This window comes from Denticeps clupeoides, chromosome 12, assembly GCF_900700375.1.
Source record: "Denticeps clupeoides chromosome 12, fDenClu1.1, whole genome shotgun sequence".
Lineage (NCBI taxonomy): Eukaryota > Metazoa > Chordata > Actinopteri > Clupeiformes > Denticipitidae > Denticeps > Denticeps clupeoides.
In genome coordinates, this window is record NC_041718.1 from 9,601,469 (window position 1) to 9,619,573 (window position 18,105).

Below are 18,105 nucleotides of genomic sequence, written 5' to 3' on the forward strand. Positions count from 1 at the left end.
GGTCTATTGGATAGCTATTGACTGCTTTTAATTATTTATTAAATGTATTTTTTTTTTTTTTTTAGCGGGAAATCTAATCATTTTATTCAAAAGACTGAGGGAGTTGCTACCAGGATTTTTTTTTGTGAAGCGTCTCTCAGGTCATTATCGGCAGACACATGTGGCCAGCAACACCAGCTATGATAACACACACACACACACACACACACACACACACTGGTGCCCATCGTTCTTGATATAACAGCTCATCGCTAACACATCCCAGAATAACCAGTCTCCCGGGAACACAGACTGGCCAGGCTTTGATTCCAGTTGTTCTGCCTCAAATTCAGCTCCAGACATAAATAATTTAATATCACATTTAATGGCCAAGAATATGTCCAGCTGAGCTCAAAATATACATAACCTAATTGAAATGCCAAATTTAATGAAAAACCATAAAAATTAGGTTGCATGATGGTTTAGTCTAAAGTGTTTAACTGTAAAACTGTGACAAAACATGCAAACAAACCCAAGACCAAAATTCACTGCTTGTAATACAAATCTAATGCTGTCCACTGCTGAGACAGCCGGAACGGGTGTGTAGACTATAAACTGTCACATTTTTTTTTTAAAAGACAGATACACACACACAGCTCATACAACAGTGGTATTTCTTTTGTTTTTCCGAGCTCAGTGGCAGCAGATGTTGAACTGCTGGTCAGCCCAGGCTGTTCCCACACTCCTAATTAAGCCGCACTGATTAATGAGAGCAGCCATCAGTGCACTCACACTGGAACCGCCGCCCTGCTGGAACCAGTTAATTTACAATAAAATACCTGACCGGTTCACATACGATTGTCATCTCAGCTATAAGACCATGTCCAGTGTAGCAATCTATACCCTACTTTCTGGTAGCGCATTTACAAAATATACAAAACCTCTAAAACCATGTTTATTCATTACCTAGAGCAACTCAGGGTTAGGTGTCTTGCTCACAAACACAATGGTAGTAAGTGTGGGTTTGAACCTTTGACTTTGTGGTCATCTGTTTCATATGCGAGTGTGTTATCCACTAGGCTACCACCACCCTCATAGTCATTTATTTCTTACCTCAGATATCGTACTTAACGATCACATGGGTGAAGGTATTTTAATTTATCTAGTAAAGATATAAATCCCGTGATATATTACACACACACACACACACACACACACACACACACACACACACATATATATATATATATTTTTTTTTTCTGTGTCTAAACACTGTTCATTAGAGAAAGAATGAAATGCACAAAAGTGTGACCGAGTGTGTGTGTTCACATGTGCATCTGTGTTGGGGTTATATATGTGATTAAGGGCAGTAACACAAAAGGATGTGTCCCAGACTATGGGAGGAAGGAGGTACATTGGAAGGAAGCGATAAGGAGAGAAAACAGGAGAGCAGGGAGGAAGAAGGAGAGAATGGGTAGTGTGCTTGTTGTTTTGCATGTATACGGGGTATTTCTGTTTTATACACGGGCTGAGGCGGGTTATGCCCTTCCTACGTCTGAACATGGCAGGGAGTCACCCACATTAAGCCAGGGCAGGGCTGATGGGATAGAAAAGCAGGGTGGCTCTGCTGGGGCCCCCATGCCAAAAAGGGTGTTCTCTGTCTCAGATTCACAATGAGAACAACACTCGGGATTTACACAGATAATTACGCAGTAATGCACAAGAGAATAAAATCCAGTTAAGTGACGGTTGACTCTCACTAAAATGGTTAATAAGATAGAATGCTTTTTAACTAGTAACTTCACTGCTGCTTTCAATTCAGTTGTTCACCTATGACATTCACAGCACCTTAAAGTGCTGACATTTCTTTTTTTTAAATTATTATTATTTGAGGCCATAGCCTCAATAAATAAAGACACCGAAATGTTGATATATCAGCAACCTTACAATGTACATCTGCAATTTCAGTGCAAGGTCACAAACTAGCTGTAGTAAAATAAGAGCAGGCAAAGTGTGTCAGTGTCAGAACACTAAGGAAGGAGAGGACGCAAGTGCATGTGCTTGTACAAACACAAAGGGGTTCTATTTTGGAGACACATCACCTGAAAACACATCAACAAAATTACTACATACATGTGACCCCAAGTCACCCCGACTCAGGCCACATTTCGGACAGGACCGCCAGCGTGGACCGCACCGGGACTTCCCTGTGACAACATGGCAGGATTTCCCAGGGAAGACCACAGCTGCGCCAACACACAGACAAGAGTCCGTACACACACACACCAATCCAACATCATACACACACACCAGACACCTTACACACGCTCACACTCACTCTCAGCCTCACACATGCCACGAACACACACTGAAACAGTGACAGGATAACACATGTGACAGTGACCGACTAACAAGGGTGGGGGTGGCCTGCACCCCGGAATCGGTGATCGTTACACAACGATCCCCCACATGCCATGGATGATCGTTACACAAAGAAAACAACGGGACCACAAATCGTATATAAGATGTTTTTTTTTTCATTCAAATACCCATAAACTCAAAAATGTAAAGCCATCTTTGGATAAATTAATACATCGGCTACTCGGTAAAAAATAATCAGTACAGTTGTGCAAGCTCACACACACGGTTTTGTATGGTGTATTAAGGGAACTGATGCAGTTCACTTCTGTACCTGTTACCCAGTGATTTATGATTTGTCGGGCTTGCCTGCCAGCAGCGGTGTAACAAATAGCTCATGTCTCCTATCCATTTCCTGAACACCGCTGTCGGCTTCATGCTGAGGCTATGTTTCATCTGAGACCTTAAAAATGGAAATTATCATTCGCAGGGGGTGAACAAGCCTTGTGACCTTACATGACCAGCTTAACGAATGCTGGTTTTGCATGAACCACAGGAAGTGTGTGGCACTGCACTTTCAAATGAAGGCAAAATAAAGCAAATTACTTCCTTTATGGAAATCTGTCAAAAGCACCAAATCCCACTGGGATAATGATATTCACCCAATATTCATGCTAAATGAGATGAGCTTTTCCCATAATCAAACTAACTCTAATTGAACACTTCCTCCTCCTCCTCCAATCAACAAGATCCAGCCTGGGACCCAAGGCTTGTCTGTATACAAATCTGTCCCATGCAGTGTAGTTCTGTTTGGAACTGTGGTACTCACACTCTTCTTTTCTCCGTCTCGTCCTCTCGCGCTCCCTCTCCCTACGGTGGCTCAGGAGGGACTCGCTCCCTGTTTCTGTGTCCAGGCCTTCTCTACTGCTCACCGCATTTGCACTGAAAAGTGGAAAAGGACAGTACGCTCAGACTCTGGGATAAAATAAGAGACCATATAGATAAAGTTCCTTTCTATTCCTGTGGAAGTAATTCTATGTCTATTATTTGTTGAATCTTAACACCAATGCACTTTCTTTCACAATGTACCATCCCCCACAGCTCCCTGGGTGCCTGTCATGGCTGCCCACTGCTCACTAAGGGTGATGGTTAAAAGCAGAGGACACATTTCGTTGTGTCACCATGTGCTGAGATGCAGCTGCAGCATGACAAGCAGCAGATTAGATGACCAGATCAACCAGATCCCACTGCTGCAGACCGAACCTTCCTACTTTATTTTGATTTGTATGTTGAACTGAGACTTATTATGAACTATTAGTAATTTAGTAATGCATAGAAACTTCCTTAGTTAGTTATTTAGCAATGTTGCATTAATTATTAGACCAATTATAACTAATGAAACAAACTTTCTTAAGATGATGCTGACAATGCTATATTTATTTGTGATTTACCATGTTTATAATGTAACGTGAGCTGTATTGCATAAAAAAAACTAAACCTCATGGTCAAGCATGTGAGACAGAGAAGGGAATCTGCTAGAGCTGTGCTTTGATAGGTGCTGGTTTGGGATGAGGAAGGGCAATGAGGACACAGCCATGGTCCTGCACAGCTGGGAGACAGGGGGAGGGCAGGTGAGGTGAGAACTGATCACACACACAGGCAAAGTGCAGAAGCTGAGCAATGCAGATGCATCTTAGGGTGTGTGTGTGTGTGTGTGTGTGTGTGTGTGTGAGAGAGAAATAGGCACCTGAAAAGTGACAACGCAGACAAGGACATACAAGGACACTAGAGCAGATGCAATATTTCAAAATTAGATTAACAAGGTTTATCCTGGACACCTTACAGAACCATGATGTATGTGTAAAAACAGATTGCAGATATAATATAATACAGTATTCCAAAATAATTGGGTTCTCTGAGAAAATCTGCTGTGTTTGTAATTTCCCATGGCTGCAGATGCTCTATCCAAGGTGACATTTCCCATTTATTCCCACTGATTATTTGAAAATATTTAATTATTTGTAGCAACACTGACATTTCTAAATAAAAAACAGCATTTTCTTTATGATTCAAAATATCACTGTGGTGCCACCCACATAAACACATGACCAGTTCTGTTTGATTCAACAAAATATTGAAGAATGTTGTTCAAAAGAATTTATTTCATTTTAATCCAAAATTCATATTAAAATTAAGTTAGATATGCACATGGGAGATAAAGAATGCATCATATTTAATGTGTATTCAGCTCACAATACTGTATGCATTTCTATATGTGCTGGACAAATTTGGCCATAAGGGGGCAGTGGTCATACATGGAAGCAAGGTGGCAGGGAAGGTCGAGAAGAAAGCAAATAACACATAAAAACATCAGGCAAAACAGGAATGCACAATTATGCCATTATTATATGCAACACATTTAAAATAATATTAGGATTCAGTTCTGTGTAAAAAGATATGCAGCTTTTTCACTTTGTCCAGCAGTTTATCTTTCAAGAGCATTCTAATGAATGGATTATATTGTGCTGCATTTTTTCCAAAATCAAAAAAGACCCCATCGAAACATCGTCTATGAGAGTCTAAATGTGGAGCTTAAATCTCACCGGTTTTAATTTTAGAGTGAAACCCCCACATGCCTATTACATAACAAAGAAGCATGTTAAAGTCATGACCCCTTCTGGAGCTTTTCCGCCAGTGGCGGAGATAATACGCAGAGAAGCTCTCCTTTTTATGTGTGAATACTGTTGTATGGATGAGTGGCTCCAGTAGGGGACCAGCGCCACAGGGATACACACATGTTTGCAGGAGTGTGTGCATATTTGTGCATAAGTGTTAATATTCCTCGGCATGTGTTTATACCTAGATATGTGTTTATTCAGAATGTGTTTACATATAGGTGTGTGTGCTTGTCAACGTGTGTGTTTTCATTCCAGCCTATGCTGACTTTATGAAGGTGTCTACATAAGTAACAGTGTCACAGATGATCAAATGGGCATTCGGCATATCAGACAGCATGGTGAAAGTATGGGATAATAGAGGAACAAAGAGAGAGAGAGAGTGTGAGAGAGAGAGAACCGGCAGATAGACAGCTAGATTGTGGTTTTCAATTTGAATACCAAAACACCATGTAAAAATGAACCTATGTATGTGAGTGGTTCTCAGTGTAAGGGTGTGTGTGTGTGTGTGTGGAGGTCTCATCTAGTGTGAAGTGTGACACAGCCAGAGCTGGACTGTCTCCAGAGGATATCACACACTAACAGTGACACAATACACGTACACACACACCTTTATATCTGAAACGAGTATTCGAGTAACTCGAATGATTCGATCACAAAAAATTATTTGTCTAGAGGCTTTGTTTAATGAGTCACCAAAGTCCATCTGTTATCGCATCACTCCCGCTTTGTAGACTACAGCACAGCACCAGTATCATTGTTTTACTTGGGCGCAATTTATTTTACTCTCTATGGCAATGGTGGAAGATTAAGATATTGTGTGTGTAAAAACTTGCAACACATGAAAAAAAGCATCCTCATGTGAACTGCACTTCTCCAAGTGGACAAAGTATTGTATTTTAATGATTGCTCACTGATTTGTAGCCTGTGTTATAGGGCTTCCACACATTTTTGCCTGCAAATTGCAACAAAGATCCCAAAAACTAGAGCAAGCAAACAAGTGCATGCATGCGAGACATTAATGTTTGCATCACATGCTCGCGTGACAGAATGAGAGAGAGAGAGAGAGAGAGAGAGAGAGAGGGAAAGCGAGAGCATGTGTATGTGTTGATCACTGTGTGGTTCCGATTCCACAGACAAACCGCATACTGATAAGTTTGCTTCGCAAAATAGCCAATCAGATTTCAGTGTGGGCGGGCATTCATTTAGCCCCTCAATATCAGTGGATCATCATGAGCCTGAGCCTGAATTTCTTTAGTTGAATTTGAGCAAGCCAAATAAAAATATTTAAAATTGTGTTGCTAGTTGGCATTGGAAATTATACACTGAAATTATTTACAGCAAAATTACAGCCAAATAGTCAAAAGTAAGTATCACGTTTCTTTCCCATGTTACCTGGCCTGGCTACCGCTTCTCTTTCGGGGGAGGGCGGGCGAGAGGCTAGCTTGTTCAGGTACTCTTGGTGCGCCTTTTTGTGTGAGCTTTTCAAATGGACTTTCAGATTCGTGGGGTTTTTCCCCTTGAGAAGTATTCCACATATTGTATCACCTGCTTCTACAACAAGGCACTTACTTTTATTTTTGCCACTGTCATAATCAAAGAAATCCCAAATAGGACTTTCTTCCGCTTTCTTCCAACTTTCGCTGCAGCCATCACGCTAGCCGGCAGCGTCAGGGACAGACTATGGACACGTGACGTCACAGACCACGTGTTACCATAATGGTCAAAAACCTGGCTTAAAACTGGCAGCGTGAAGTAAATAGATTTTAAATTATACACTGAAATTATTTACAGCAAAATTACAGCCAAATAGTCAAACATTGATTTTCTTTTGGTAGTGAAATTCAAAAGCTGATAAATTTTCTAAATCTGATGGAAATTAGGAAAACTGAACTGTTTAAGTTGGATTATTGGTAATACTTGAATTGCTTATTTATATTTTCTTTTTATTATTTTGTACCTTTTTACATAAATTGACTACACCACTTTTTCTTTTTATTAAAAAAAGGACAAATAGGTTAACCTCACAGTTATAATAGTTTTGGATTTTTCATTAGTTTTAGTTTTTATTTCGTTTAGATTTTTTTTTTCAAATTCAGTTAGTTTTAATTACTTTTTAGAGGCAGATTTACTAGTTTTTATTAGTTTTGATATTTTGAAATTGCTTAGTTTTAGTTTAGTTTTTATTAGTTACAGTGTTTTTTTTTTTGTAAATTAGGATATTTGTCAGGTGCATGAATCAAAATCACCAGAATAGCCTTATCCATCTTAGCTCCGATAAGGTTATTGACTCTTGCAGCTCCGGGTGTTTTGAATTTTGGTTCGAGTGAAGTGGTGAACTTTTTGAAGGTAATCGAGTCACACAGTGGTGTAAACTTTCCAGTCTTAATAAACATATTTACCAATGCTTCTTCTCATTTGTGGTGTTCCTGCGTATTTACTAGCCAGCAGCTATTTGGTCCATTATGGATGCTGTAGTATCACGTTTCTTTCCCATGTTACCTGGCCTGGCTACCGCTTCTCTTTCGGGGGAGGGCGGGCGAGAGGCTAGCTTGTTCAGGTACTCTTGGTGCGCCTTTTTGTGTGAGCTTTTCAAATGGACTTTCAGATTCGTGGGGTTTTTCCCCTTGAGAAGTATTCCACATATTGTATCACCTGCTTCTACAACAAGGCACTTACTTTTATTTTTGCCACTGTCATAATCAAAGAAATCCCAAATAGGACTTTCTTCCGCTTTCTTCCAACTTTCGCTGCAGCCATCACGCTAGCCGGCAGCGTCAGGGACAGACTATGGACACGTGACGTCACAGACCACGTGTTACCATAATGGTCAAAAACCTGGCTTAAAACTGGCAGCGTGAAGTAAATAGATTTTAATTCAACCCAAAAGGCTTATTACAAAGACGAAAACGAAGGACGCTTTTGCTATAATATTAGTTCGTTTAAGTTCGTTTTGTATACACACAAAACAGTTTCAGTTAGTTTTCATTTGTTTTTTAACTCTTTATTTCAGTTAATGAAAATGCTTTTTCAATTCTAGTTTTAGTTTTATTGTTTGTTTTCATTAACTATAATAACCTTGGTTAACCTATGTTTGTGTACATCATAAATATTTCACAGAAAGGTTGATTAAATGGGCTTTAGTTCTGGAGCCAATAAGCCAAAGGTTTTAAGTTTCGATCTAGTGAAAGTGTTGAGTTTGAATAAAGCAAAAAGAGGCCTTTTATGTTGCATAACACACAACTGATATAGTTGTTTAAAACACAAAAGTATGATTTATCCAAGTACTCGATACCAAAAAAATTCAGTAGTTGCCGCCCTAATGGATGTGATTTGATTGTGATTGTGAACTGATTGTGATTTGATTATTAATGTATATCTCTTAATGTCATCAGGCTTTATTATACTGTAAAGTCCTGGTGGCTATATGTAAGATTTATTTATGAGTATTCACATATATGTTACTGATGCTTGCCTTGTCAGAAACTTAACAGAAATAGAATTCTTAGGTAAATTTGGATGGTAAATATATTAAAACATACACACACAGTTAGCTACACAGAGAGGCAGCTTTCCATTATTATGTATATCTGTGGAAATAATGATGAAGTCATTTTAAATGATGAATTATTACTTACTGGAAGGATGGGGGTCTGGAGTCACCAATGCCCCCCAATCTCTCCAGTGGTGGGGGCAGCTCAGCATGGCTGTCTGTGCACAAGGACATACCATCAGAGTGGGAGCTCTCAGCCAGCACCAGCTGAGGAGAAACACAGCCACACAAGGTTAGGTTCGGTTTATGACGACAGTTTTTGTAATGCAGCTCTGTGCAATTTAAAAAAGAAAAACAGCTCTGAGGTGATGGTAGCACGGCCGCTGAAAGCCCACGGCTTACAGCGTCAATGTGATGTCATGGACCAGAACTAACATGGCTTAGTTAGGATCATCACTCTCGTGTATCCAACTTGTTCTTACTCAATCACTACACAGGTCACAGTTAGAAATGCACAGAGATATGATACTGAGATGTGAGAACTCTTGTGGACACAGCAGTCAGCACCACATAATAGTTTTACTGATGCGTTTTTCTTGCACATCCACGCTGATGTAAATAATTCAATGTGCTATTATGTAATAGCTATGTTTAGTGAGATTGGTCATGTGATCTCGTGCAACGGATGGGTGCATTTCTGATTTTAAACTGTGGTAAATCAATAATGAGTTGTCTTACCCAAGACACCACCCTTCCGTTGAAGCAAGGCAACTTAGCATTGTCATCTGAGATTTCTTCCTTGACAACCCTGCAAAACAGAAGCATACAGATGCATAAGACTGAATTAAATTACTGCTGAGGCCATATAGAATTTAAATGTCACAAAACAATAAAGTAAAGCATCATTGTATTTGTGAGTGTGTGTGTGTGTGTGTGAGGGAGAGAGAGAGGGAGAGTGAGAGAGACTTAATGTGAACTTCAGGCCATTTATGTGTGTGCAAGAATATGGAGAAAGTGGTATTCCTCTATATATGAGTGTTCACGTGTGTGTGTGTGTGTGTGTGTGTGTGTGTGTGTGTGTGTGTGTGTGTGTGTGTGTGTGAATAAGTGAGGGCACGGCGAGGTTATCAGTATATAAAGCCCCCAGTACTTTGTAGTGGAAATGTGCCCCTGAACTCCAGCGGCCCCTGTTCCCCTGAGATGGAGGAGCACCCCGACAGAAGGATGGGGGGAGATAAATAGGCGGGGAGGAAGAAAGAACAGGGAGAAGAAAGGCAACTGAAAAGCTGAGAGGGGAAAAATAGACAGATATGGGGGACTAATTTAAGAGAAAATGCCTAATGGTTGTGCTCAGTATAATCTAGGGGGAAATGAGGACATTTTACACAGCAAAGTGTGTCTAGGAGGGTTGAAAAACATGAATAGTAATAGATCATATTAAACCCCACAAATGTGCACAAAGTATTAGGACCGAGTGTGGAAAAATGATAATAATGCACATTTAGATATCATGTCTGATAAAAAGCCTGCATTAATGCTTATTTAAGACATTGCTTTAGAATCCTAAGGGACATTAGATTCTAAAGGTTCCTACTTAATTCGATTAGACCACTTACATGCAAAAAGTGGGTGATGCTTCATGTCCACAAGCTGAAATAATTTCTACATCCACTAATAAAGATGTCACACAAGAACAGACATCACATGAGCAATCAAGCTTCTTGAAGAAAAACTGTTCTATGCTACAAATACATTTAATTTTCATGTTCAGGTTTCTTTATTTCAGATTTGTTTTTGGGGCATCAATTTTCATACAACATTCATCCTGCGAGGGGCATAACCGTTCTTCATTTGCAGAAATCCCATCATCAATAGCTCAACGAAAAGAGTAAGGAAAAACACATATATTTCCCTTAAAACATATATCCGCCAAGAAATTAATTTAAACCAAACACACATCAGAGACACCAAACTTCAAAGACTGACAGTTTAAAAGACATTTTTCCTTCATTCTACTTTATTTTTTATGTTCTGAACACACAGGGCCAGCAATTCTGAATTACATTTATTAGTAAAATTATATATATACCCATAATTCGTTCCAACATCAGTAAATAGTAGCTTATTAACCATTTAACAGTGGGGTTAATTTAGAGACAGGAGGCAGAGTTAAAGATGCTAAGATTTACGTTGGGATGAAGATGGACAGGATTAGAAATTAGTGAATTAGGATTGGATTTTTTGGGTGAGATTGAATTAGTTTGGACACATACAGAGAGAGAAGGATGCTGAGGATGTGGTGAGAGGACATGCAGGAGTTTGGCATGGAAGAGAAAAACGCAGAGGATATGGGAAAATGGAGACTTCTAAACCACTGTGGCCACCCCTAATGGGAGAAGATTCCAATATATCAGATAATTAATGTCAATATGCTAATGTTTACATACCATGTTTTAAACCATCTTGCAATGATAACTATATTCTAATTTACTTCAACAAACATTTGACCAGATGTTTAAAATGAGGACAGTCAAACATTTTATGTGACATTCCTCATGGCAGTGTAGACTGGAAAGCAGAAGAGACTGACGGAAGAAGGTTATGCATCATTAACATCCTGACCCGTGACAAGGAGAAAATACACTAAAACATTACCTAGATTAGATCATTATAGTGGAACCACAATGGAACAATGGTTGCTCAGCATTTTTCTAGCCAGAAACTAATATTGAGAACAAAATGCTGCTTTTGACTATTCTGCATCCCAGACAACCTACAAGGACATGGAGGTAAACCTGAAACATGATCTTGTAAGTGATGTTGAAATTAGCTCTAGCCTGGTAAAATGTAGCCTCACTCCAGTAGCTGTGAGCCAGTCTAATCATAACCCAGTGTCACGCCGGAAGCAGGACAGGGCAGGAGAAATGGACACAATCACAAGACTTACTTCATTTTGCTTTTATATCGGTCCTAATGGTCCCCTAATACTGAATCTGAAGTGTCTTTCTGAAATTCAGCCTTGGTGCAGAATTACAGCCACTTTTATCCAGTCACACAATGAGATTTTCACAGGACGTGTAGTTTTGGTGTCTGTAGCTTTAAATGCAAATGAGGAGGAGAGAGGTGTGACGAGGAGGAGGGGCGGCCTATAGAAGTTGAGCGGGCAAATGACGTCAACGCCACATACATAGTTGACATTTCACTGGCTTGGAGGTTTTACACCACATAATACACAAATTGCCCTTAAACCCATTTTATTCATGGACTTTATTTTTGGAACACTGCGGTGGGCTGGTACCCTGTCCAAGGTAAGTCCCCACCCTGTGCCCACTGTACCCGGATGGGCTCTGGAAACCACGACCCAGCTCCCGATTCAGCTGATATGGATAGTGAGTGAGTGAGTTCTTTTCAGAAACATCAAGCTAACTAACCACCTACAAACCTGATCCATCACGCGGGAGCAGATATGGGATTACTTTTTATCCAGCCAGGCTCCTCTGAGGCAATCAATACCTTTAATGTTTGTGAGGTCATCCCAAAGACGTGCCTCCACACCAGCCCTCTGAAGATCAGGTACCCAAATCCTGACTATAACCATACTTCCTAACATCAACAACACAAATTTAGATGCAAGCCTGACAGCTCTTTTCACGTTATAATTCATTCAGATCCACCCAGCTGAGTAAACCACCAACTCAACCAAAATGTGAGACATCTGCAAACAAGCAGACTTCTGTAGAATTACAGCATCAAGCCTGCTCGTCTAAATACCCACATAACAGAGCACGCTCACCACTGCCTTGTCCCAGATGTCACTAGGTAAAAGCTGGCTGCCTTTATGGATGAAATAGTATATTAGTATCAGAACTGACCCCGGGTACACTCTGCCTGTCCTTCTGGTCGATGTGTGAATGCTGCTTTTTTGAATTGGTTCTTCTCATAATGTTGCGGTTGCACGTTCCATGGCAAGATTTCCATCCTAGAACCTTGTGAACTCATTAGAGCAGAGAACAGCCTGGCCTTCTAGTTGATTTATAGCCAACATGCAGCCAATAAGCTGTCTTTTCAACATATTTGCAGCCAGCTTTACAGATATTTGGATGTGAAGTGATTTACAATGAGAGATACAGAACACATTCAGCACAAACACAATATGACATCTGTGTTTAAGCCTATCCGGGAGCTGCTTGGCATTACACATTATATATGGGCTGCAGTAATAATTCAGAAAAACAAATATTTGTGCTGGCTTGCAGGGGTGGGTATCGGCAAGGACTTCACAGGACTTATCACGATACATGGATCCCGATACGATTATATAACACACTGTGATATCTGCCATACTGCAATATAGTGTGATATTCTACACAGTCAAAACAGAGCTGTGTGCAATCTGTGTTGTCTTCATCAGATCACATTATATTCATTATTCAGCAGAAAGATGTAGCCAGAACATAGTTAATAATTACATTTAAAAATTGCCAAAAACACTGATAGAGCTGCCATTATATTCAAATCTCATGGACTCATGGACATTGAAAATAAGAAATCAGCTGTCGACCCTCATTAATGTGGTAATTCTGCCAAGAGAATTTTTTCGTAACATCCTGGGTACCTCTAGGCGGCTGTAGCTGCTTGTAAATTGGTTATGGTGCCTGAGCATTTTACAGAACTGTGAAATAAAAGAAGGTAAACAAAAAGAAGGTAAGTATGAGGAGGCGAACTCAAGTGGCAGTTCAAAGTACCATCTACAGGAGCAGAGTTTGTAGTTGTAGGAAATCCTACGATTCTACCACACAGAAACAAGAAGAAAGTAGTTTTGGACGTAGAAATTGATAGTTTGATGTGATAGTATTTGGTGTTTGCACAGCCCTGCTTGGTTGGACTGATGCCCAGGTACACCACTTGTTTCTCCCTCATGAAGCCCACATCCCCCCATGTATGTGGATAGTTTCAGGCAGGCTTACGTACAGTCCTTCCCATTATGGATTACATCAGCCTCCATCAGTTCACCAATCCCAGCGACCGCCAGGCAGCTTCCATTAGGCCTGCTGCAAATGCGCCAAAAGAGCCTCTTACTAAAAAATGTAGCACTAGAAGCACTAGGTTACACTGATATAGAGTACCACTGATGCTATCCGGGCACCTATAAATACAACACCCCATACAAAATATAGATGGGTGACACACTGATCACGACCTCCGAGCTACGAGCAACAGTTCAAATCGAACGATGACAGCCACGCAAACAGCCGTGATCCAAAAGCAGCCACGATATGCTGCTTTTCCGACAAAATACATGCAAAAGGCCATGCAGCTGTTAGCTGTAAATCTTTTGTGTTGCAGCCTTCCTACAGAGATTCATAATCTGGCCCTAGTGCACCCTTCACCGTTTAGCACGGGCGGAATTTCGTCCTGGAAGAGCAGAGCAGGGAAGACGTTGAGTAAAGTGCTCCTGTGGGACACTGGAGAGCTACAGCTGCTGTCACTCACCGTTCACATGGTAATTACTAATCTGCTCGTTAGCCACCTTCTCTTTACGGGGCTCTTCCAGTGTTAATGCTGTAGGGTTTCTCCCATTTAGTCTTTTGCATGTATTGATTTGGTGCCAAAACAATATCACTTTGTAATTCCACCAAGCATCACATGGAATACCATTTTTTATCCTCATATACGATTCCCTAAACACTGATTTAGATTTTATGATTTATGTATGATTTCCACTTCCAGTCACCTGTTCATCTGGGGTGCATGGTCCGAATTGTCAGCCTTCCTTAAGGATCTGAGATCATGGCCAAATGCTAATCGCCCGTGTTAACATGCCCACTTGTAAAAATGAATGCGGTCAGTCGGGGAGGAGATATGGACCGCTGCTCTGAACAGCCTCGAACATACAAAGCACCCCAGTTCCTTCCCTGGTCCTTTCAATACTGCCAACGTGAAGCTGAGACAGAAAAATAAATCGCTGGCGAGTCGATAATCCATTCATAAACTGTTCAGGCTGCATCTCTGCCAATAAACGTCAGAAAAAACACAGGGTTTATCTTTTTTTTTAAGCCAGGACTTCACAAGGTGGTATGCAGAAGCATGCACTCTCATCTGTTCATTATGGAAAAATCCATCTGTCCGCGTGAACGACAATGTTATATCTGTTTTTAGACGCAAAATGCTTCTATCACGACTGACCCTTCTTGCCTGGCTGTCATTGTAAGTTTGTGTTAAGATGAAGCCTTAAATGACATATTTTTTTCCCTGCACCTGGTTTATTGGTTTTAATTGTATGGATGGAAATAAATAAAGGAATATTCTATCAAAAGAATGCTGTGGTATTTCACCACTGGCTCTTAATAATAAACCAGTTACACATAATGTATAATTAATAAAACAAGCAGGCGTCAATCGAGACGCGCGGTAAAGGAATTATTAATGGGGGGGGTATATTTTCATACAGGGAAGCGTTGCACGCCGGTGCGCCAGACTAAAACACCCGGAATTAAAACCACTTCCTGTCGTAAAATGGTCCAATTACCGTCCGTTCGCGACACTGCCGTCCGGCATCTCGCTTAATGTATAAACCCGCTATTAACGGGGCCCTGCGTTATAACGTCCGCATGCATTCGGACGGGAGAAGGCGGCGCGGTTTTGACGAGGGACAGGAGCGGACGCGCGCGTCAGGCCGTGCTCGTCCCCGACGCTCGCCTCCGCGCCGCCGCCTTCCCGGGAAGCCGCGTTTACACTCCGGGCTACTGTACTAGAGAGGCTCGCCATAGTACTCCACGCTCCACGCGCGGCCTACGCCGCCCGCCCACGCAGCTCCGGCGTCGCGGCCGGTCCCACGTAGCCGGACGGCGCGCCGCCGCAGCGCGCTTCGCGGACGGAAGGTGCGGACGCGACGCGACGCGACGCGGCCCGAGTCCGAGCTCTCAAAACTCGGCCGGTGTTGCGACGACGACGACGACAACAAACCGAGGAAATAAAAAAAATAAAACGAAACGTGACTTTTGACAAGGCCTCGACGCCGCCCGGCGCGACGGGAAAGAAACGCCGGGGACACGTGCTCGGCTCTGACAGGGAGAGTAACAACACAACACAACACCAACACACACGCAGCGTGTGCGTGTGTACGTCACGTAGCGACAGAATCTAGTCGCGTTCTGTCACCCCACGGCGACAGTGTCGGTAATAACCCCGCACCTGCGGCCGAGCCGCGGGGAGCCCCGCCGGGAGAGGGGTGGGACGGGGGGGTAATAATCAGCACGTGACCCGGGCATTATCTGGCAGGAGAGCAGGTGCCAGGCGGCCGCCGACGTCGAGATGAGATAAAATCCGGGACGCGGAGCGCGCGGCTGAGGGTTAATCTGGGGGCGCGCCGCGAACCCCCCGAACAAAGCGCGCTATTGTCGAAAAGCCCCCCCCCCAGCGGGTGACACGCCGGGCACTCACCCGAAATCCTGGTCCATGGACTTGAAGAAGAATTTGTAGCTGTGCACCGGCCGGTTGCTGAGGACATGCTTGAAATCGGCGAGGGTGACTTTCTCCGGGGCGACTGACAGCTTCACCAGGTACGGAGTTTCCTCCTCGTCTATGTGGTAAATGATCTTCGTCTCCGCCATGAGACCATCGCCGCTCCGCCGCGCCGCATCAACAAATTACAACCGCGACAGAATGCTAATAACAACAACAACAACACGAGTAACTAATTACACTGAGGGAGGCGGAGGCAGAGGACGAGGAACAAAAACGCGCTAATCAATAAACAAGACGTCGCGCCGAGCGTGGCGGGGTGAGTGGGTCGCGCGTGTCGTGGGCATCGCGGGGACGGCGGCGGACGCCTGGCGCAGCCCAGCGTGCGGACGGACTGCTGCCTGGCGGTGGCGGTGGAACAGGAAGGGAAGGTTCACATCCTTCGGAGAGAGTCGGCGTGGAATGGTGCCCGCTCCTGGGGCCGCTTCCTCCCGCCCGCTGGCGCCACCACGCGGCGGCTGCTGGAAGGCGCAGGAAAATGCCGCGGGCAGCGCTCACTCTTCACTCTTTTTTTATCTTCTTCTTCTTATTATTTAGTACACATTACAACTAGAGAGTTTGGAGAATGTATTTTGCTTTGGGTTTTTTTTTATCAGTGTGCATGGGTGCTGTAAACTGCGACCTTTGAACCAGCAGAACATTCCGTCCTTATCAAAGCGGCTGGTCTTTATTCATCTCACGGCATAATATGCTTTGTTTTTGAGGCCATTAGCGTTTGTGTGTGTGTGTGTGTGTGTGTGTGTGTGTGTGTTAGACAAGGCAGGCGTTGCCTCTCCCCGCTAATGTATTTTATTGCGCGGTGCTATGTTATTTCACAGTAAGCAGTTTAGCCACAGACACTCGTATGAGGAAAACGATAGAATTTCACACACGATTGAAAGAATGACTTCATCGCGAAAGTGAAACATTCGTTTAAAAAAAAAGATTTATCTTTTAATCTACAATGTCGCACCTATAATTTATTTCAGAACAGTTCAACAATTTTTGTCTATCAGCCCCAATCTGCCCTCATTATTAAAGGAGTACAGCCAGTTATGATCCCGTTAGTCTGCCCTCTAGTGGTTTCTAAGAGACACGCAGCCAGGTTCTACGGTGACGTCACCAAATTTCACATTCAAATTACATTTACAGCATTTATCAGACGCCCTTATCCAGAGCGACTTACAATCAGTAGTTACAGGGACAGACCCCGGAGCTATGGACACAATGGTAGTAAGTGGGGTTTGAACCTGGGTCTTCTGGTTCATAGGCGAGTGTGTTACCCACTAGGCTACTACCACCCTCCAAATTTTATTTGTCACATACACAGTCATACACGGTATGATATGCAGTGAAATGCTTTAGCAACTGCTACAGGTCACATTATTGTATACAGTGAACCAATATGCAAATATTGTAAACATAACTAAATATTACACTTTTATGTTTTTAACATAAAATATGTGTAACAGGTAGGGTGAAGGTGTGCAAATGAGTAGTGAAAGTAAAAAACAAATTGTGCAAGATTCTTGGGGGATTGAGTCCAGAAGTGATTAAAAGTGAAAGTGCTGGAGTGTATTAGTGTTCTGTCCTATGAAGTGTTGTATAGCCAAGTAAACCACGACACATTTACGGCATTTATCATATGCCCTTATTCAGAGTGACTCACAATCACATTTACATTTACGGCATTTGGCAGACGCCCTTATCCAGAGCGACTTACAACATGCTTTCAAGTTAGTAGTGACAGGGACAGTCCCCCTGGAGACACTCAGGGTTACGTGTCTTGCTCAGGGACACAGTTGTACTAAGTGGGATTTTAACCTGGGTCTTCTGGTTCATAGTCAGAGTGTCTTACTGACTAGTAGCCTACTAGGCTACTGCAGACACTTGCCTGCCATGACTCAAAAGGCCACTAATGACAACCTACTATTCCATCTGAGCTCACTCCTGAGGGCACTGCGCATTTTTTCTGCCTTTTTTTTTCCCTTACATAAGATGTTGAACTAACATGATGCTCTGATGGAAAATTCTAGGCCAGAAAGCAGACATGAAATCTCACAAGCAACTAACTGCTTGCACCTGACAGAGAACCAG

At 42.4% G+C, this 18,105-nt stretch overlaps 1 protein-coding gene across 1 annotated transcript in view; it reads right to left on the reverse strand.

The window, feature by feature from the left end:
- dvl1b (dishevelled segment polarity protein 1b) overlaps positions 1–16,450 on the reverse strand; it is a 32,716-nt gene extending 16,266 nt beyond the window's left edge. Inside the window, exons 1-4 of the mRNA XM_028998348.1 lie at positions 15,949–16,450; positions 9,244–9,313; positions 8,651–8,772; positions 3,167–3,279 (exon numbers count right to left, since the gene is read on the reverse strand). Of these exons, the coding sequence (XP_028854181.1) occupies positions 3,167–3,279; positions 8,651–8,772; positions 9,244–9,313; positions 15,949–16,118 (475 nt within the window). The 5' untranslated portion in view covers positions 16,119–16,450. The remainder of the gene's footprint in view (positions 1–3,166; positions 3,280–8,650; positions 8,773–9,243; positions 9,314–15,948) is intronic.
- Between the last annotated feature and the right edge of the window lie 1,655 nt (positions 16,451–18,105).